Genomic DNA, 20,607 nt, shown 5'->3' with positions numbered 1-20,607 from the left:
CTTTTATACAGTGTGTATCTTGACCACGGTCACCATCCTGTCAGTTCCTTAGTTATGAAATGAACTGGTGATCATAAAGCTGTTTTTTATTTAAATGTGAAATCATTATTATGCTGTAGCTGCAGGACATACTTTGAATCAGTCTAGTCATATTGCTTTCTCTTGCAATGATGTGAAGTTAATACAGTTTGCTATGCTAAAGGTAAGCTAAAGATCGCCTTGAAGTGCTGGAAAAAACAACCTGTAACAGAAATGAAGTTTGTTTTATTATATTTATAGAGTTAGTTATCTGTGTTTTATGTGACTGATCATTCTGCCTGTGTCCTGTGATTTGCCTGCTGCGAGTTTCCCAACATCGTAAATACTGTGATGACAAAGTTCGGAAAGATAGCTCATGCAATTTAAGATAGCGCAGCTTGAACTGCATTTTTCTGGTTCCAGGTGGAAGCTGTGAGGCTGATTGCAGAGGGGAAGGCCCCGAAGATCACACAGCCAGCGGAGGGAGCCACGTATGAGTGCATCCAAAAGAAGGACAATGCCAAGGTAAAACACAAGTGTAGCTACGCCACATTACATCCACAGACACAAACATGCAGAGTGTCGGTCACTGCTGTTCGTTCGTTCGTCGATTTACAAATATCATTAGTTATATATTATTTAGTTATAGTTATAATATTATTATTATTATTATTATTATTTTATGGGATATTTAGTTAAGCTTAAAATTAAGGGTTTTTTTCTTATGCTGATAATAATGTGGTCTTGATACGTTTATAGCACATTTTACAAAATGCAGAAATGACTTTTTGTGATGCTTTGCTGTGAAAACTGCAGAAATTAATTCCATCATTTAAATGAGCAGTCTCTCCTGTTCTGTCAAAGTCTGACTTGAATTGACATCCTTCATCTCAGCGCTGCCGTCTTTATCTGTCTTCTGATTATATCTTTTGTGAATATATACACATATAAATCTGTGTGCTGCTATTCTTTCAACTGACCATGATGTAAAGAGGCTTATCCAAAACCATAGTTGTAAATAAGAAAGCGTTCTTTTGCGTCGTTAAATAAAGGTTAGATTACCATCCTGTGGTACAAATTGGTATTACATGCAAACACTTTGGATATAAAGTCACTGTGATTATTACTTCTCATTCTCTTGATAGTTTTAACTCAGTTGTTGTTACTTAGAAAAATTCTCCTACATACTTTTAGAAATATCAGATCAGATTACCCAGACTCAGACCGACTCCCAAGGCAGTGGCAATGGATGCATCTCACAAGGTCACATGTACAATGAACCAGCAGTTCACTGTACATGTGGAGGGAAACATTTCAATTCAAACCTTTGCCTTTGAAAATGTGAGCTTTTTCTTGCTGCTGCAATACAAGGAACAAAGTACAGTTTCTGGATGTTACCTACATTGTAGTGATTTACACTTTCACCTAACACACAGTCCCACTTTGAGACAGGAAGGACATGCAAATCCCTTAACAGGATGCATCATGAAGGACATGTGGTGTAAGGATCCAGTAGATAGAATATGTAAAAGGTAAACGGACTGGTACTTACATTGGTACACACACTCACATGGATGCATCAGTGCAACCCTAGGGTACTTTGACAGGCAGACTGGAGTGGCTGAGGAATCGACCCACCAACACGCTCAGTAGCAGACATCCCACTCCTCCTGAGCCGCTGTGGTGAAGCATTTAGATTTGAACTGGCAGTGATGACTGCTTGAAATTCTAACAGATTGACTGGAACCAGTCTGCTGAGGCTCTCCACAACTGGATCAGAGGAAACGACAAAGTGCCGGGAGCCTGGGCCGAGGTCGATGGACAGGTAACAGCTTCTTAATGCTTTCTGTCTGTATCCTGTACAGCTGACTAAATAAAAAATGTTTGACACAATACTTCTGAATTTTAACCGGATCAGAGCGACGGCTCACGCAGACATGCAGAATCAAAACATGATGAGCAACTGCGTTTGGACTGAGTCCCGTTTTACATCTCTCTCTGTAGAAAGTGACTTTCTATGGCTCCTCTTTGGTGGATAATGGGACCGCAGTTAATGGTCAACCCCTGGAAATCCCTGGAGCCAGCCAACCCGGTATCGTCACTAAATCTGGCCTGGTGCTGTTTGGCAATGACGGCAAGACTGTAAGTGAGATTATTAATCTCAGGAAACTGTTCTAGATTTCCAGAATTCACATTACAGATAAGTGCTGTACATATCTGAAATGATTGGCTCAGACATACAATGGCCCCATCACTGTGTCGATATAGCTACATCTTGTTACTGAATTAATTGAAGACCACCCTGACTGTGGTGGTGAAAACATCACTTGCAGATATTCAGGTGCTTTTCACTGGCAGGGACAGCAATTGTCAGAACAAAGCAAATACCTTCCTACTAGGCTTGACTTGTGTAGTAATACCAGAAGTATCACATTCAGTCCTTCAGCTATGAGGTGATTTGGTCTTGGAATGCAGCCCACAGCTCGTTATTCTGCATCCTTTCTTTCCACGGATGCTCAGACAAAAACTCTACACTCGTGTCACGACTGCAGAGAGAAGATTTTGAGACATTTACGCTAGAAAAACCTGACAGAGCAAAGGAACAAAGAGATCACTGTGAAACTGGATATATGACTTTTTTTAGCTTTATATTTTTATGTTCACATAACAGGATCATCGTGAAATAACTTTGGCAAAATATATACAGTATATAAATCTATTTTACAGTGCAACATCAGTAACACATGACGTACAGCATCATTTGATATTATGGTGCAATTTAGATTTAAAAACTATTTTTCGATCAGGTTGAACTTTGTCATCTGTTTAATACTCGTGTTTGCCAAATATGTTAGTGTTTATTAGAGGCTCTAAACAGAACAGGAATGTAGAGTTTAGTAAGTAGTCCACAGTACCAGAAAAGCAGTAGACAAACAGTCCTCCAGCATCCAGCTGTATCTACAGTATTGTGCATATGAAAAACAAATATTCAGCTGGCCAACGTGTGTTTTGTACGTAGTCTCTACAGGTGCTGGTTACTGAACTGTCCAAACCTGTATTTTCCAGTGTTTAAAGTCCTGCTCAGCACTGAAAGTAGTTAAGAATGCTTGGTTGAATTAAATGGGAATATTTTAAAAAGTACATTTTTAATCAGTATCTTTTTAGTGTCCGAGTCAGGAAGAAGTTAGCTTACCTCAGCAAAAACCCGGGATCGGTAATAAACTCTTCCCTCTATCATAACTTCATAGGCACTTGGGGAAATGTACTTGTATGCAAGTTAGATGGAAAAAAGTATTTTTGTCTTTTTCGTTTATGTTGTTTTTGTCATTATTTGTTCCCATCTTGTTTTGTTATAAATCAGTAATCTTTTAGCTGCTGGTTTGTCTTGTTACAACAACAAAGTGCTGCTTAAAAAACACTTTGTAATCGGAGTGTGACATTAAGCCACTGAAATCTCTGGGATATTGATGTTGTCAGCTAAGTAGCAGAAAGGGCTGTTAATCAGTTTCAGCTGAAATTACCAAGAGGTTCACAAGAGGAGCAACAATGAGACAATCCCCAAAACAGGTTTTACAGGTGGAGACCACTGACCCCGCCCCCCAATGGAACCAGTCTGTGAGCACTGTCAGAGCCACAAAATGGACTCCAGCATGTGAAAGTCTCAGACCAAATAATCGTCAACAGACTTCATGAGGGCCTCTAGTGAGCCCTGTGCTCACTGCCCGACGCTGTGGAGTGTGACTGGAACTTTCCATGGAATACCAGAACTGGCAGGTATACCACTGGGACTATTTGCTTTTCCCATATGAGAGCAGGTTCACCCTGAGCACATGTGACAGACGTGAAAGGGTCTGGAGAAGCCGTGGAGAACATTACGCTGCTTGTGACATTGTTCAGAATGATTGCATTGGTGGTGGTCTGCAGAAGCATATCCATGGATGGACACAGAGACCTCTACGGCTAACCAACATCACCCCGGCTGCCATTAAGTATCGGAATAAAGTCTTTGGATCCACTGTCACGCCCTACACTGGTGCATAATTTGTAGTCAAACTAATGGTCTCTTGACTCCAGTCCAATAATTACTGCAGACACATGAGAGTTCATTTTCCATCCAACCTGCATATAAGTATACAACCCACAATTTCAAATTTAAAGCCAATTTCAGTATATTTTCTATCTTATTGCAATCTCTGGACAACATTTGGAGTTGGCATGAGTGTTTGGATTCAGTCCCATTTATGGCAGTCTGGCTGCTTTGCTGATTTTGTTGTGTACATGTTGAAAATTTCAAAAGACAAGCTCAGTTCTGTACTCAGATTTTCGACTACATGCGCCATCAGCTCTAACACCTCTCAGGTGGGACTCTGACTTGTGGACAGGTTAATGCCGTGAACCTTTCTCATATGCCTCTTCATCAGCAGCCGCTCTGTAAACAGCTCATCGCAGTCCCCGCATTTGTACGGCCTCTCCTCTTTATGTTTGGCTAGAACGTGCTTCCTCAGAGTAGAACCCCTGTTGAAGGATTTGTCACAGATGTGGCAGCTGAAAGGTTTCTCCCCTGTGTGAGTCCTTATGTGTTCTGTCATGTGTCCTTTCAGCTTAAAACACTTGCCGCAGTAATGGCAGCTGTAGGGTCTCTCTCCTGTGTGCACTCTCATATGATTCTGCAGGTTGCTCTGGCAGGGGATGTGCTTGCCGCAGATGTGGCAGTCAAAGTTGCTCTTGCTCTCCTGTGGCTTGCTTTCATGTGTCTTGAGGTGCCACGTTAGCACAGTCTTTTTGGTGAAAATGTAGTTGCATATGTGGCAGCGGTACAGGGTGGTGCTAGTCTTCTCTTCCAGAAGGTTTGGTTCATCTGCAGATGTTTGCCTCGACTCTCTGCTCTCCTCTGCTGCTCTGCAGTCCTCTAACTGCTGCACTGTTTTGATGAGTTCTTTTGTCAAGGCATCTCCGTCATCGCTGTCTTCCATCGTTGGTTGCTCCTCGCCTCCATTGAGCCACAGTTCCTCCCTCTGCTCCTCTTTAACCTCGGAGGGTCCCGGCTCATCCTGCCACACACTCGAGCTCCACTCTTGCTGTTTAGGTGGAATGTCCTCAGTTGGCTGTTGTTTGGCATCTGCAAACAAAGGAGAGAGAAAAGCATTACACTTCAAGTATTGTGCTGAGATCTAAGCGTTACAATTGGCTTCAAGTAAAGGACAGCATTTGCTATTAGAAGAGTGCACATACTAACATGTGTGGAGTATGTTATGACTTCAGTTTAGACAGTAAAAGTCTTTGGTAAGTTTTTTTTGTTTTGGTTTGTTTTGGTTTTTTTAAGTGAAGTGAAATAGCCACCAGCTTAGACTGCAAACTGCCCTGTGTGATAAGTCACAACCATGACCTTATGCTGATAACTATATACAGGTCAATGAACAGTGGTTAAGGAACTTCTACAAAGCTGTAAGCTAACAGTAAACAAAACAGGCTGACAAAATGTCATGTGTTCTGACACAGTGAATGACACAGAGCCAAACCAGAGCCAAAGTTACTCTGGAAACACTGGGTTGCATCGTGTCTATCAGGTAAAAATGGGCCAGTCTGCACCAAAACACCAGTTCTGTAAGCTTGTTCCATAAACCCCACTAACTTCATGAAGAATGCTAATTTTCCAAATCTACAATGTGATAAATTGACTGATTCTTATTTAGTGCTTTTCTGCTCTCCCGGAGTCTCTTCACATTATTACTCTGATGGATCCATCGGAGAGCAAGGTTAATATCTTGTCCAAGGATATGTGGCATGCAGAGTAGGAATCACCTTCCAAGCAGTAGATGACCTGCTCTAGCTCCTGAGCTACAGCTCCAGTGTGGGGAAACATGGCTGAACTGTTCAACTATTTCAGGAGTGGCCAACTCCAGTAGATTGTAAGGTAGACCCTACAATGACATTTACAGTAAAATAATATTTTCTTATACAAAATATATAACTATAGTTTGCCCTGTGCTTTGATGCAAAGTTTTTATGCTGCTGAAAACAAGATGGGTATAGTGTACACATTAATTAATATTAATGATAATTTGATGTCCACTTTAACAATGTTCAGGTCAGTGGCTCAGAGTTTTACTGGCCCATGTATATTTGTATTGGGTTGTTTGAAAAACAAATAAAAACCCCTTTTTTTAGAATTTCTATTAGTATTATTAATGCAGTTCAAGAAAATATTTTAGATTATTTCACTTTCAATCTGAAAAATGTTGCAAAAACTTTGGAATAAATATGCACCCCACGCCCCCTTTAGACACACCCCTGTTCGGTTCCATGTAAACTAAGACAGCAGCCGTGAGCCGTCAACTATGGTGTTATTTTTGTGCCACTATTCACTATTCAAAAAAAACTTTTGAGCGCACGTAAAAAAAATCCAGGTGCAAGTGTTGCAAATTGAGGAGAAATTTATTTTGAGCGAAGAAAAGCTAAATTTGAGTGAACAAAATTCATTGCTGCGTGCAAAAAATGTATTTCAGTGTTTGCTATTATCCATACACACACACAATACTAGTGATGTGCGGATCAATACTGAAATATCGATTCCTCCGATACCAGTCATTTATGTTCTAGAATCGATTCTCACATTAAAATATTGATATTTTAGCAATTTAGTGTAAATTTGTAGTTTATCATTAACAGGAACACAGTGGAAAGAACCTATTTCATTCGGATTGTCTACATGGGAAGGAACTACTTCCTCTTCTGCCTTTCATAGTTATGTGCGAAATAGGGCTTTATAAATGTGTCGCGGCCCCTTGGCTGAGCGTAATTGGAGTTATGCGCGGACGTATTTTACCTCCACAAACAGCCGAGACGTGGTTTGCATACATGTGGCAAGAAAGTGAGGTGTTGTGGCAACATCACTAACCTTGTCAAACACCTCAGAGTAAATCATATCACAGAATGTGACGAGTGTATGTTGAGGCGAACTGAAGAGGAGAGAGGGACAGGTGCTGCTAGGGCGAGACAGACGTCTCTCACGGAGTCCTTTAGTGCTGCAGGCAGGCAAGGTGTTCAAATAGGCACAACTTCCGGTTTGTATTTCTATATGATGAATTCTGCATTATTAAGTGATAAGAACAAGTAATCTGATGTCCTGTAATCATTATGACGCTATAATTTGAGATACAATAAATAAAATAAGTTTTTGTACAAAGTATCGGTATTGGATAAGTATCATCGATACCACCCTGAATTTCACCTGGTATCGGATTGGAAAGGAAATCAGTGGTATCGCACATCACTACACAATAGCAGCCCCTCTCGCTCAGTTTTTGCATTTGCGCTTGCTCGCAATGTGTTGTTTGCAGTCTCAACAGTTCTGCCCGTGCGCGCTCAACTCTTTCTGTACGCTGTTATATTTGTGCCACAAAACCAGCCAATCACAGACTTGGATGCAAAAAAATCTGATTGGCTGTTTTGTTCTCCAATCAGCTCGAAATGATGAAATGCAATATCCCCGAATCCATTTAGTAGTGATGTGCGATACCACTGATTTCCTTTCCGATCTGATACCAAGTAAAATTCAGGGTGGTATCGACGATACTGATCCGATACCGATACTTTATACAAAACCGTATTTTATTTATTGTATCTTTTATTGTATCTCAAATTATAGCGTCATAATGATTACAGGACATCAGATTACTTGTTCTTATCACTTAATAATGCAGAGTTCATCATATAGAAATAAAAAACCTGAAGTTGTGCGCTATTTGAACACCTTGCCTGCCTGCAGCACTAAAGGATTCCGTGAGAGACGTCTGTCTCGCCCTAGCAGCACCTGGCCATGTCCTCCTCTTCAGTTTGCCTCAACATACGCTCGTCATATTCTCTGATATGATTTACTCTGAGGTGTTTGACAAATTTGTGGTGTTGCCACGACACCTCACTTTCTTGCCACATGTATTGCAAACCACGTCTCGGCTGTTTGTGGATGTAAAATACGTCCGCACATGACTCCAATTACGCACATTACTTCAATTATCCTATTTATACAGCTGTATTTCACGCGGAAGAGGAATAGTTCCTTCCAATGTAGACAATCCGAATGATATAGTTTGTTCCTGTTAATGATAAACTACAAATTTACCCTAAATTACTAAAATATCGATATTTTAATGTGAGAATCGATTCTAGAACATAAATGACTGGTATCGGAGGAATCGATATTTCAGGATCGATCCGCACATCCCTACCTGCAAAAATTATTTTTACGTGCGCTCAAATTTTTTTTACGTGCGCTCATAATAGTGGCACAAAAATAACACCATATTCAACAAGCTGTATAATTAAACATGTAGCACACCGAGTTCACAGTTCATCTGCATATTTTAATACAACTTCTGAAGACTTACTGCAGATTTCTCTCTGTGTAAAACAAACGGTGAAGGATGGAGCAGCTACAAAATGTGTTTCTCTTCACGTCTGAGTTTGTTAACCAGGATCTCTGATGAAGGACTCGCTCGCTTTTCCCAGTAAAGGTTTTAATGGTGATCACAGGAACAGCGCCGCTGTTTTCTATCAGTCAACCCGAGCTCACCGTCTCGGTAACCGCTCCGCCTCTTTGCTCTTCGCGGTGTGTAAACAGGCTCGGGCTCCACGTTTAACGGTGCCAGGGTCATCATCACTGCTGCTGTTGTGCTCTCAGTGTTTTTGTTTCAAACTGGACCCCTGCGTGGGCTTAATGTTGTCAGACTTATAATCCACACGCTTCCCCTAAATACGTTTGTATCGCAGGTCTGTTTTTAGCCGCTAATGTGGGTGAAACGCTCGCGTTCGTGTTTCCATGGTGACAATGGCGCGCTACAGAGCCGTTCCTTAAGTGAAGCATCGAATCAAATAATTTGTATCAAGATTTTTTTAACAAAATACTCGATAAATCGTTGCAGCCCTTGTTCACTAGCATTATTGTAACATTTACAAAATAAATATTTACATTTTCAGTTTTGTTTCATTTTTACAAATGTATCAACATTATAATCCCGACACTTTCTTACTGGATCCACCCAAAAACAAGAGAGTAATAGAGTACTAGGAGTGATTCTTAGGGCAAACATAAGCTTTCACCAGCTTGTATGAGTTGAGAGTTTATACAAAACAATGCCATGATGTCACATCCTGCAAAGTGTGTTAAAATGTTACAATCATCATTTCACATTCGTTAAATAGGAAGGTAACACAGGTGTTTACATCGAACTGATCGGTGGTCAGATCGCTTTTGATGTATGTAACAGAAACATACAAGTACGAGTCCTGTCTGAGTGCTGCTTTCCCCCCAATTTATTACAATTACCTTTGATCAGAATAATTTGGATTGTTATCTGAAGATAATATTCACACATAAATATCTGAACTTGGTGATATTTTTAATATTTAATCAAATTTGAAGGCACACTGTCGGGCAGTGCAGACTAGTTGTGGTAAAGGGAACCTGCAGATGCAACATCTGGACAACATGAAGAAAACTCACCAGTTAACATGAAAACCAGTTACACTAGAACTCCTGTACAGAGCACAACTGACACTCCTGTACAAGACTGACGTTTTCATAAATAATACAAAACAGCTTATGACGTGTGTGTGTGTGTGTGTGTGTGTGTGTGTGTGTGTGTGTGTGTGTGTGTGTGTATATATATATATTACATACTGTACGTAGCTTCAAAACAGCTTGTCCGTATCTATAATTATATACAGATGTGTTCACTACACCAAACAATGTTAAGAACAAGTGTTAAACTCGCGGGCTGATTGGCTCAAAGGGTGCAGGGTCATGTACGCTCAACTATAAAAGGAGGATTTAAGTTGCGTCCTAACGCGCACACGCTGAGATCAGAGTAACCACAATGAACGACGGTCCTCTTTGATATGATAAGTGCGACCTGCCGCAGTTTGACTGTCATTTGAACTCATGTTTCGATAAACAGCATCCTTACTGTACTGTTTTATTTGAGGACATTGGAAATAAGCTCACCGGAAATTTAACGCTCCTTTACTATATGGCTAACACTGCTTGCTAATGTTGCTAGCTAAATGCTGTGAATATAAATGTAACTTTCTGTCCGACGTCGCTGAATCACTTATTGGGTTATTAATAAGATGCTAACTGGCCGAAGTAACCTGGGGTACATACCTGCCCTGTGCAGCCGTATCTCTGGTTTGTAGACGAGGTCCAGCAGCCGCTGCAGCCTCTGGTTCTCCAGCTTGGCTCGGTACACCTCCTCCTGGTACTCTACCAGGGTCTTCTCAACGAATCCGTAGATGTCCACCGCAGCTGCGGTTAGTCTTTCCGTCAGGAACACGTTAAATGTCTGAAGGGTAGCTGTGGCCATTGTAAGGCTTCTCCGTTATTTTCAGCTCACCCTGCTTGCTACCTATGGATGTGTGACCGTCTATGCAGTGTGTAACAGGCGTCACAGCGCCCTCTAGAGCACTGGACTTTGTAGGACACTGTACCGTCAACATGCATGGAAATGCTCTCTAGGCACATTTAGGCTCGGATTAAACTAGTCAGTGGTAAAACTGACTGCACGCACTAGAGTTCAGCTAGTCTAGAGCTGAACTCTCATTCATTCTCGTTCATTTGTCTTCATTAATTCAGTCATTCACTGATAGAAAAGTTGACCATTTTTATTTGCTGACTAAAATAAAATCGGTGTTGGGATCTCTGATTTTTCTGCTTAAGTAGTTTCCAGCTAACATTCACGCTCCAGTGGATGCTTTGAAGAGCAACTTGGGGTTTCGTTACTTGGCCTTTGTGAGGACTTTCAAAACATGGAATTGACAAAAAAGTAAATTAGGCAGAAAATAAGTTGTTTAGTCAGAGTTCTTGTTTAATTTTGTTATTTTTCTTTCAATAAAAATGTTGCTAACTTACAAAAAACTGCATTCCATAGATCACTGATGAAGTATTGGACTTTGCTGTAGCTCAGGTGGCAGAGCAGGTCAGCCACCAATCATGGCCACGCAAATATCCTTGGGCAAGATACTAACCCCATGTTTGCCTACTGGTGGTGGTCAGAGGGCCCGGTGGCGCCAGTGTCCGGCAGCCTCGCCTCTGTCAGCGCGCCCCAGGGCAGCTGTGGCTACAATGTACCTGCCATCACCAGTGTGTGAATGACTGAATGTAGTGTAAAGCGCTTTGGGGTCCTTAGGGACTGAGTAAAGCGCTATACAAATGCAGGCCATTTACCATTTACTTAGTCTGAATTGCAGAACACACTGCAGTCACTTGCCTTGAAATTCCCTGTTATAATGCTGACTATTTTTTAGGATCATTATTTTTCTATATGACTCTGACTCAGATACTAGAGTGGGTTGTCTACCAATTGTAATAGTGTAGCACTTTTCTGTTCTACCTGAGCACTCAAAGTTCTTCATACAACTTGCCTCATTCATTTATTCGCAAAAACATGTCCTTGAGCAATATATTAAACCCTGAGTTGTCCCTGATGCATTCACTGGAGTGTGTTAAAAGTTAGACAACGAGCTTGGGCATATGAAAAAGTGCAATAGGAGTGTGTGTCTGTGTGTGAGTGGTAATTTATTTTATACATAAACTTTACCTGTGCTTGTATGATGATTTTAAGAGCTATAACAATACGCAAAGTTGGCAAGCTAGCCAAATATTCCTCTTCTTCACTAAAATGCTTGCAGAGGTTTGAGGCACTTCAGCATGGTGATGGTGGTGCTTCATGGAAACTTCCCATCCAATCTAATGGATCCTGATATACAAGAAGAATTGAATAAAATGTTTAAATCATAATTCTGATTAAAATTGTGGTCCATTCAACGTATTCTGTTGACCTCAATGGAGACATTGAAGTGTGTTAGCAAAGTACAGCATTGATTAAAACAGGTGGTGTCGCATTTTGTGTTTCTCTGCAGCTGCTGGTGAAGAATCTGCAGTTTGAGGATGGAAAGATGATTGCTGCAGCGCAGTACTTTCGCTCTGGGAGCAGTGCTGCTGTGGAGCTCACTGAGGAGGAGAAAACCTTCGCTGTACAGATGAGGGTAGGCCCTCCTCTCCCACTGATTCAAGAAAACGTTAAGCTGACAGTTTAGATTTTGTCTTTGTGCTGACTTTTAACATCATGTCTTCCAGGCAGTGTGGCAGAGTATCCTGAGTAATGTGAGCCAGATTGAAGACTCCACAGATTTTTTCAAATCTGGTGCTGCTTCCATGGATGTGGTCAGGTGATACAGGGAAAAATACAAAACCATGTCAATTTTCTTTTTATTGTTCATCACTTATGTAACATACAGTTCCAGTCTGTGTTTATTTCGCTATGGTGTAGAACAAATCTTAATACATTAAAGTTATTAAACAATGACAGAATTATGTAACAAACAAGCAGCAGCTTCAAGTGTCAGTTTTGTTTGGGCTCAGTGAAACCAGGCACTGAGCGGGTTGCCTGTGCATAATCATTAATGTCCAAAATACTTTTTAACCAATTTCCATCAACATGTAACTCATTCTTTCTGCACTTGTGCTCTACCTCTCCACCAAATTTCATTGGATTTTGCTCGATGTCTATTATGTGGTACCCGTTATCTACAACTGAGGCTTTAGGTATTGTCAAGCCAGCAAATGCAAAGAAAGCCTGGCTAAACGCATAAATCCACCTCAGATAGCTACAATCCAATAATATTATGTATATGTGTGCAGGTTTATATGTGTAGGTTTATTTAAGTAAGTTTTTAGTTTAGGTCATTTTCTCCTTAAAGAGTATTTTACAACCTGATATCAGTGCTTTAATCCAAGCATTCCTTCTTTTACCACTATTTCACCTAATCTTCTCTTCTTTTTCTTGTCCCCCATATCTTTTCTATCCCCCATTTTCCATCTTGCCTCTTCTCTGTCTTCAGGCTGGTGGAGGAGGTGAAACTTCGAGCCAGCAGTTGCCAGCTGCAGAACGAGGATGTCTACATGAATACAACCTTTCAGGATTTCATCCAAATGTGTGTGAGGAAGCTCAGAGGGGAGGACGATGAAGAGGAGTTGGTAGTCGACTATGTAAGTGTTTGAAATTCCCTTTGTTAGTTATGGATACGTGGAGAGGAAACAGCCGTGTGTTAATGTGTATCATTTACCTGCTCAGGTGGAGAAGAACATAAACAACATGACAATAAAGATGCCTCATCAGTTATTCATCAACGGAGAGTTTGTTGATGCAGAGGGAGGAAAGACCTACAAAACCATCAACCCCACTGACGGCACGGTGAGAGAAAAAGACAAAAAATGCAAAATTCATGTCCTATATAATATTTTATTATATCGAGTAATGTCTTCTCTGTAATGTAATAACTTTGTGTCCTGCGTCATACACTGGCAGGGATCTATAATGAAAAGCAACCATTTCTTTTCTCAACTGATGATGGAAGCTGAAGCTGTTGATTCTTTTTCGGGTTACAAATATTAAAATCCCCTGTCTTTAGTGACCAACAAATGATGATGGCCAAAAATAGTGCTACAGTCTGTTTAAAGCTTATTTTAACAAAGTTTAGGGGGAAAAACTACAAAAAAGGTAAGTTCTCTTTCCACTGCTGAAGGTGATCTCATCAGGATTGGAGGCCATGTCTTCATAACTGAGGTTTGCCATCTTTAATTTCCTTGTCTGTCCTGTGTGTGTCCTGCAGGCCATCTGCGATGTGTCTCTGGCCCAGATCAGTGATGTGGACAGGGCAGTGGCTGCAGCTAAAGAGGCCTTTGAAGAGGGAGAGTGGGGCAAGATGAACCCAAGGGACAGAGGAAGACTCATCTACAGGTCAGATATATGACCCTGGAGTGTCAAAAAACTTCATCCATATTTTTTTTCTTAGCTTTATGGCCCATTTCTCTTTACGGTAAAGTGAGCATCTCCATAGCATGAACCGCTTTAATATCTTTGTTCTAAGGGAGTAAATGCCTTCAGTAGGTTTGTTTGTCTTTGATAGTATTAGTGAAGAAAAGTTGTTGTCTAAGTTGTGTTTCATAATATGTCTTCGCTGTTAACCCACCTCCAGGCTGGCTGACCTGATGGAGGAGCACCAGGAGGAGCTGGCCACTATTGAAGCCATTGACTCTGGAGCTGTGTACACTCTGGCCCTCAAGACCCACGTGGGCATGTCCATCCAGACTTTCCGCTATTTTGCTGGCTGGTGTGACAAGATCCAAGTAAGACAGCTGGCTTAAAAGCCTGCACCTGTCACGTTGTCAGTTGACAGTCTGATACATCTGTTACAGATGTGTAAATACATGCAAACAACATGATGTTGTTCTTTTACAGGGCAGCACCATCCCCATCAACCAGGCCAGGCCCAATCGTAACCTGACTTTTACCAAGAAGGAACCAATGGGGTGAGAATAGAGATTTGAAAAGTGTCATACTCTACACAGCATTGCAGTGGAACCTGCAAAAATAATTACATTTAGGAAAATATTCTGTGGTCCTTTTGAAGGGTTTGTATCCTGTTGCATCTGATGTAAAACTAACAAAGCATTTCAGTCAATTGCTTTTTCACAGCACTGTACATTCACATTAAAGCTAACATGCCTTTGGTTCGAAAGCCGAACAAACTACTGCTTTTTATGAACCACATTAGTAGTTTAAGGGATATTTGTAAAGAACAAACTATATATGTGCTTGACAGAAAATCTTCAAGCAGGTGGATTTCAATCAAGATGTTATAAAATGGGTGTGATAAGTATTTCAAATGCTTTCTATCTGTCCTCAGAGTTTGTGCCATTGTGATTCCTTGGAACTACCCTCTAATGATGCTGGCCTGGAAGACAGCAGCCTGCCTGGCAGCTGGAAACACAGTGGTCCTCAAACCTGCACAGGTCAGACTCCCATGTCACACATGCTACCCACAAAAGCTAAAACCACAGGGTCATTCATGTTGTTGTTTGTTTTCAGGTCACCCCACTGACAGCACTGAAGTTTGCTGAACTGGCAGCAAGAGCGGGACTGCCTAAAGGAGTGATTAACATTCTGCCTGGATCAGGTTGGATCATAAACATTCATGACATGAAGCTGAGGTCACCTAATGAAGCTCCGTGAGTTGCTATGCATCTTGTTCTTTATTCTAGGTGCCCTGGTGGGTCAGCGTCTCTCCGACCATCCCGACGTCCGGAAACTTGGCTTCACAGGTTCCACAGAGATTGGTAAACACATCATGAAGAGGTGAGCGGTAACGTAAACCTTACACAAGGTGTTTAACAAAGTCTTATACACTGAACAAAAATATAAACGCAACACCTTTGTTACTGCTCCCATTCCCCATGGGATGGACGTAGAGACCTAAAATTCATTCCAGATACACAATATAACCATCCCTCCCAAACAGTGGTCACAAATCAGTCCAAATGTGTGGTAGTGGGCACATCTGCTATATTGAGATAATCCATCCCACCTCACAGGTGTGCCACATCAGGATGCTGATCTGACATCATGAGTAGTGCACAGGTGTACCTCAGACTGCCCACAACAAAAGGCCACCCTGGAATGTGCAGTTTTGTCTCACAGCAAAATGCCACAGATGCCACAAGCAATGAGGGAGCGTGCAATTGGCATGCTGACAGCAGGAATGTCAACCAGATCTGTCGCCCGTGCATTGAATGTTCATTTCTCAACCATAAGCCGTCTCCACAAGCGTTTCAGAGAATATGGCAGCACATCCAACCGGCCTCACAACCGCAGACCTCGTGTAACCACACCAGCCCAGGACCTCCACATCCAGCAGGTTCACCTCCAAGATCGTCTGAGACCAGCCACCCAGACAGCTGCTGGAACAATTGGTTTGCACAACCAAACAATTTCTGCACAAACTGTCAGAAACCGTCTCAGGGACGCTCAACTGCATGCCCGTCGTCCTCATCGGGGTCTTGACCTGACTCCAGCTCGTCGCTGTAACAGACTTGTGTGGGCAAATGCTCACATTCGATGGCGTCTGGCACGTTGGAGAGGTGTGCGCTTCACGGATGAATCATGGTTCACATTGTTCAGGGCAGATGGCAGCTGAGAATGTCCCAGTTCTTGCATGGCCAGCATACTCACCGGACATGTCACCCATTGAGCATGTTCGGGATGTGCTTGACCGGCGTATACGACAGCGTGTACCAGTTCCCACGAATATCCAACAACCTCGCACAGCCATTGAAGTGGAGTGGACCAACATTCCACAGGCCACAATTGACAATCTGATAGACTCCATGCGACGATGTGTTGCACTGCATGAGGCAAATGGTGGTCACACCAGATACTGACCGGTTCTGGGTCCCCAGACCCCCAATAGCACAAAAAACTGCACATTCCAGGGTGGCCTTTTGTTGTGGGCAGTCTGAGGTACACCTGTGCACTACTCATGATGTCAGATCAGCATCCTGATGTGGCACACCTGTGAGGTGGGATGGATTATCTCAATATAGCAGATGTGCCCACTACCACACATTTGGACTGATTTGTGACCACTGTTTGGGAGGGATGGTTATATTGTGTATCTGGAATGAATTTTAGGTCTCTACGTCCATCCCATGGGGAATGGGAGCAGTAACAAAGGTGTTGCGTTTATATTTTTGTTCAGTGTAGTTTCGCTCACAGTTGCGTGTCTGTTTTCTTGTATATTTGAAGCTGTGCAGTCAGCAATGTAAAGAAAGTCTCTCTGGAGCTTGGAGGAAAATCACCACTTATCATCTTCAGTGACTGCGAGATGGACAAGGCCGTGCGCATGGTGTGTTTATCTTATGGCAGGTTTTTGTGTTTTTTTCCAAAACAGAGTAAAAAGTTGTGCATCCACTATGTTGTTGTCTGTATGTTACAGGGCATGAGCTCAGTGTTCTTTAACAAGGGAGAGAACTGCATCGCTGCTGGCAGACTGTTTGTGGAAGACTCCATTCATGACCTGTTTGTACAAAAAGTGGTAGGTGTAACCCGCAGTAAACTTTACTTTGACCTTTTTTTCCTTTTTTACAGTGAAAATGTCATGTTGTGTTTTCATTCCACCTTAAAAATCAGTCTCTCACCTTCAGATGTAATAGGCTGATGGCTCACTGACTAATGCCATTTTAGTCAGCGGGCCAAAAGACATTTTGCTATAGTGCTGAGGTGTTTCTCACCAAACTATATGTCTTTCACTTAACTTTATCAGCTAGTTACTGTTTTCAGTAACTTTTTCACATGTGTTGAAAGAGCAAGGCCAGTGACGCACTGTCGGTGGTAGTAATGAAACTGAAACACATGCTCTAAGTCTTAGAAATGAGCACACTGAGCAGGTTGAGCAGTTACACGCCTTTGTGTGGATCTGCGTGTGTTTCAGCATGTCCTTCTAGTATGCAAATTGAGCCGCAGCGGTAAGGTTTCTCTCCCGTATGCTGTCTCATGTGAGTAATTAGTTCTTACTTCTTTAAAGACCACTTGGATCTCTCTTATCTTAGGTTGAGGAAGTCAAAAAGATGAAGATTGGTGATCCACTGGACCGCTCAACAGACCATGGACCTCAGAACCACAAGGCCCACCTGGACAAACTGGTGGAATATTGTCAGACTGGCGTCAAGGAGGGAGCCACCCTGGTCTGTGGTGGCAGACAGGTACAACGACCAGGTAAGGCAGCAGAAGTTTCTAAACAGAACTGGTTAGGATGGACTAACTCTGATATAACAGATGCCGTTGGATGTTTTGTTTTCCCTCCAGGTTTCTTCTTTGAACCCACAGTGTTTACTGATGTGCAGGACCACATGTACATTGCTAAAGAGGAGTCTTTTGGCCCTGTTATGATCATCTCCAAGTTTAAGAGCGGGTTAGTTAAAATTGAATGATTGCTCAAATGCCAGCTTGCTTCATATACCCAACATAAGACTGACCTTTTGTGTCTTCACTGTTGTGTTGGTCCGGTGTGCCTCCTCCATCTTCCTGAATTCAGTGAAGTGGATGACGTCCTGAGGAGGGCCAATGCTACAGAGTATGGCCTGGCATCAGGTGTTTTCACACGGGACATCAGCAAAGCACTGTATGTCAGTGAAAGGCTCAATGCCGGCACAGTTTTCGTCAACACCTACAACAAGACCGACGTCGCTGCGCCCTTCGGAGGCTTCAAGCAGTCCGGATTTGGTAAAGACCTGGGTAAGGCAAACTACTGCTTTTATTGTGTAGATGTATTATTTCATGTCAAGAAACACAAATTTTTTAAAAAAAGAAAAAATATATACTATTCAACCTATGTCAAAACATTTTCACATACAACACCAGCAGTGGGGACAAAGTCATGTTTGGAGGGTAAATGGGCTGGTTCTTATATAGCACTTTTTACCATGTAAGTGCTTTCTATCTAACATTCACACACATTCATACGCCAGTGGACAAATCAGAGAGCAACTTGGGGTTAGTATCTTGCCCAATGACATTTGGTGTGCAGACTGAAGCGGCAAGAAATCAAACCATGACCTAACTCCTGAACTACAGCCACCCCGTATTTAAACCATTAAATAAACAAATACTAATTTACTGAAACAGTGAGTGTAGATTTTATTTGCCAGAATTTATCACACCTGTATCTGAAGCAGTCTAGTACCGTATTTTTCAGACTATAAGGCACACTTAAAATCCTTTCATTTTCTCAAAAATCGACAGTGCGCCTTATAATCCGGTGCGCCTTCTTTATGAATTCTGGTTGTGCTTACTGACCTCGGACCAATTTTATGTGGTACACGGTGCTCAAAAATCTGTCAAAAAATGTTTTAGTACGACGTTGGTAAGCTATGAAGCCGCACCATTGATGCATTATCAGAGCATTACGGCTACCGTAGTCAGGAGCCTGGCGGAGTCATCTGGGTCCAAACTCCGTTCGCTTCAGGTCCCAAAGTCAAACGAACACTGCGGCATCACTGAGATTTAAAAACTAAAAATTTTCACCTTTGATAAAATTATCAGTGAAGGAAACGGTTTCCAGGGCCTAATCCGTGGATCGACTTCCTTCGAGGCGTGGACGTCTATCAGCAGAGAATGTACCTTCACCTATCAGCAGAGAATGTCCCTTAGTCTGTAACACAGTCAAATATATTCTCAAGTAATATTCAAGCATGCCATTCAGCGTGTTAGTACGAGCTCGGGAGCAGCTTGGGAGAACAAGAAAACAGAGACTGCTTTAGATTGTCTTCCCAAAGTGACTCAACTTTATTCACAAGTACAACAGTTTATATAGAGGGTAAAATTCATGAGACAGCAGATAAGGCAGCGTCTTCCTGCCCTTGGGTGAAGAAGCATCCTTTGTGTAGTTTATCAGTTCAGCTACAATTGTGATTATCTCAGCGACATATTTTCAAGGCACAAAACAAAGAGTTCTTACATTAGTGAAATCTGAAACAAACCATTTGGCCTTCAACAGGCGTCTAAAAGATTAAGAAACTAATGTAGCTGAGGGAGTGATCTCTGTGGTATTTCAACCTTGTACCAGCCTGTGATTCTCACACATCAATTCTTGGGTCAAAGAGAAAAATAACTAAAACAAAGGGGCCTTATTGAATGACAGAGTTTTCCTGTATAATGTCACTATAAAACAATATCCAGTAAATGCTACCATGGTACTAAAATACCTAACAATCAGTTTTGCTGCTTTACCAGGTGTAACAATTAAGTTTAACATCCAGGCATCCATGAAAACAGAATTTATTAAATTTAACAGAGTTAGAAGTTAGCAGGAAGTTAGCTCGCTAGTTTCCACCTAAACATGATATAGCATGTTCTGACTGAGAGATTTCTGAAAATATTAAAACGTACAGCTCTGCTATCACTTCCAACATAAATGAAGACAGAAAACTAAACAGCAGTGACTTTTGAAGGGTTACTGAAGTTGGTCTAGCTGGTATATAATGATGCGCTACATCAGCGGTCCCCAACCTTTTTTGCGCTACGGACCGGTTTATGCCCGACAATATTTTCATGGACCGGCCTTTAAGGTGTTGCGGATAAATACAACAAAATAAAACTAGTACCGGTACCGGAAAAAAGAAAATTTATTCATAACACACGTGTAAAGACCCAGGAAAACCGAGTTAACGATAAAAACGATGACAAAATAATGCTGAAAACCGATAAAAACCCTGAAAACTATACATTTCACACCTGAGCCTCAACTCTCGCGGCCCGGTACCGGTCCAAGGCCTGGGGGTTGGGGACCGCTGCGCTACGTGATCACTAGCGGCACAACTATGTTAGCATATGTTAGCATAACATAAACACAGTGAAGCTGGAGGATGAACACTAACTTTTTTCCACTCGATAAAAGTTAACGTGAGGGTTCCCGATGGTTATAGACAAATGCAGTCGCATGGCAGGATGTTGTAAACGGACCAAACTTCAGTCAGGAGAACAACTGAGATAATCCATCCACAATATGAGGTTATTCATTAATATACTGCAACAACATGAGAATAGAGCAGCTGCGAGAGAAATCAACATTAATGAATCAATGGTACGGAAGTAGAGGAAGCAAGAGGAATGAGCTGAGTTATCTGACTGTTTTGTTTCGCTTAATGCGCCTTATGTATGAAAATTCAATTCAATTTTATTTATATGGCGCCAAATC

At 41.8% G+C, this 20,607-nt stretch overlaps 2 protein-coding genes across 3 annotated transcripts in view; one reads left to right on the top strand and one right to left on the bottom strand.

Moving 5' to 3' along the window:
• Positions 1–20,607, top strand: part of aldh1l1 (aldehyde dehydrogenase 1 family, member L1) — a 38,425-nt gene that overhangs the window by 14,127 nt on the left and 3,691 nt on the right. For both annotated transcript variants that reach the window (XM_080302161.1, XM_026169087.2), the window contains exons 5-22: positions 442–543; positions 1,754–1,843; positions 2,023–2,160; positions 11,935–12,060; positions 12,152–12,243; positions 12,916–13,063; positions 13,149–13,268; positions 13,687–13,814; positions 14,053–14,203; positions 14,316–14,386; positions 14,764–14,869; positions 14,946–15,033; positions 15,119–15,212; positions 16,659–16,758; positions 16,849–16,947; positions 17,462–17,627; positions 17,718–17,823; positions 17,947–18,146. In XM_080302161.1, the coding sequence (XP_080158287.1) occupies positions 442–543; positions 1,754–1,843; positions 2,023–2,160; positions 11,935–12,060; positions 12,152–12,243; positions 12,916–13,063; positions 13,149–13,268; positions 13,687–13,814; positions 14,053–14,203; positions 14,316–14,386; positions 14,764–14,869; positions 14,946–15,033; positions 15,119–15,212; positions 16,659–16,758; positions 16,849–16,947; positions 17,462–17,627; positions 17,718–17,823; positions 17,947–18,146 (2,125 nt within the window). The remainder of the gene's footprint in view (positions 1–441; positions 544–1,753; positions 1,844–2,022; positions 2,161–11,934; positions 12,061–12,151; positions 12,244–12,915; positions 13,064–13,148; positions 13,269–13,686; positions 13,815–14,052; positions 14,204–14,315; positions 14,387–14,763; positions 14,870–14,945; positions 15,034–15,118; positions 15,213–16,658; positions 16,759–16,848; positions 16,948–17,461; positions 17,628–17,717; positions 17,824–17,946; positions 18,147–20,607) is intronic.
• Positions 3,757–10,455, bottom strand: LOC113023036 (uncharacterized). Its single transcript, XM_026169088.2, has 2 exons — positions 10,181–10,455; positions 3,757–5,137 (listed from the first exon to the last, which is right to left on the bottom strand). Exons 1-2 carry the CDS (start codon positions 10,377–10,379, stop codon positions 4,374–4,376), a joined length of 963 nt encoding a protein of 320 aa, XP_026024873.1. The 5' UTR covers positions 10,380–10,455; the 3' UTR covers positions 3,757–4,373.

The sequence above is a fragment of the Astatotilapia calliptera genome, chromosome 5, assembly GCF_964374335.1.
Source record: "Astatotilapia calliptera chromosome 5, fAstCal68.1, whole genome shotgun sequence".
Lineage (NCBI taxonomy): Eukaryota > Metazoa > Chordata > Actinopteri > Cichliformes > Cichlidae > Astatotilapia > Astatotilapia calliptera.
This window is presented reverse-complemented; position numbering and strand designations above follow the sequence as displayed.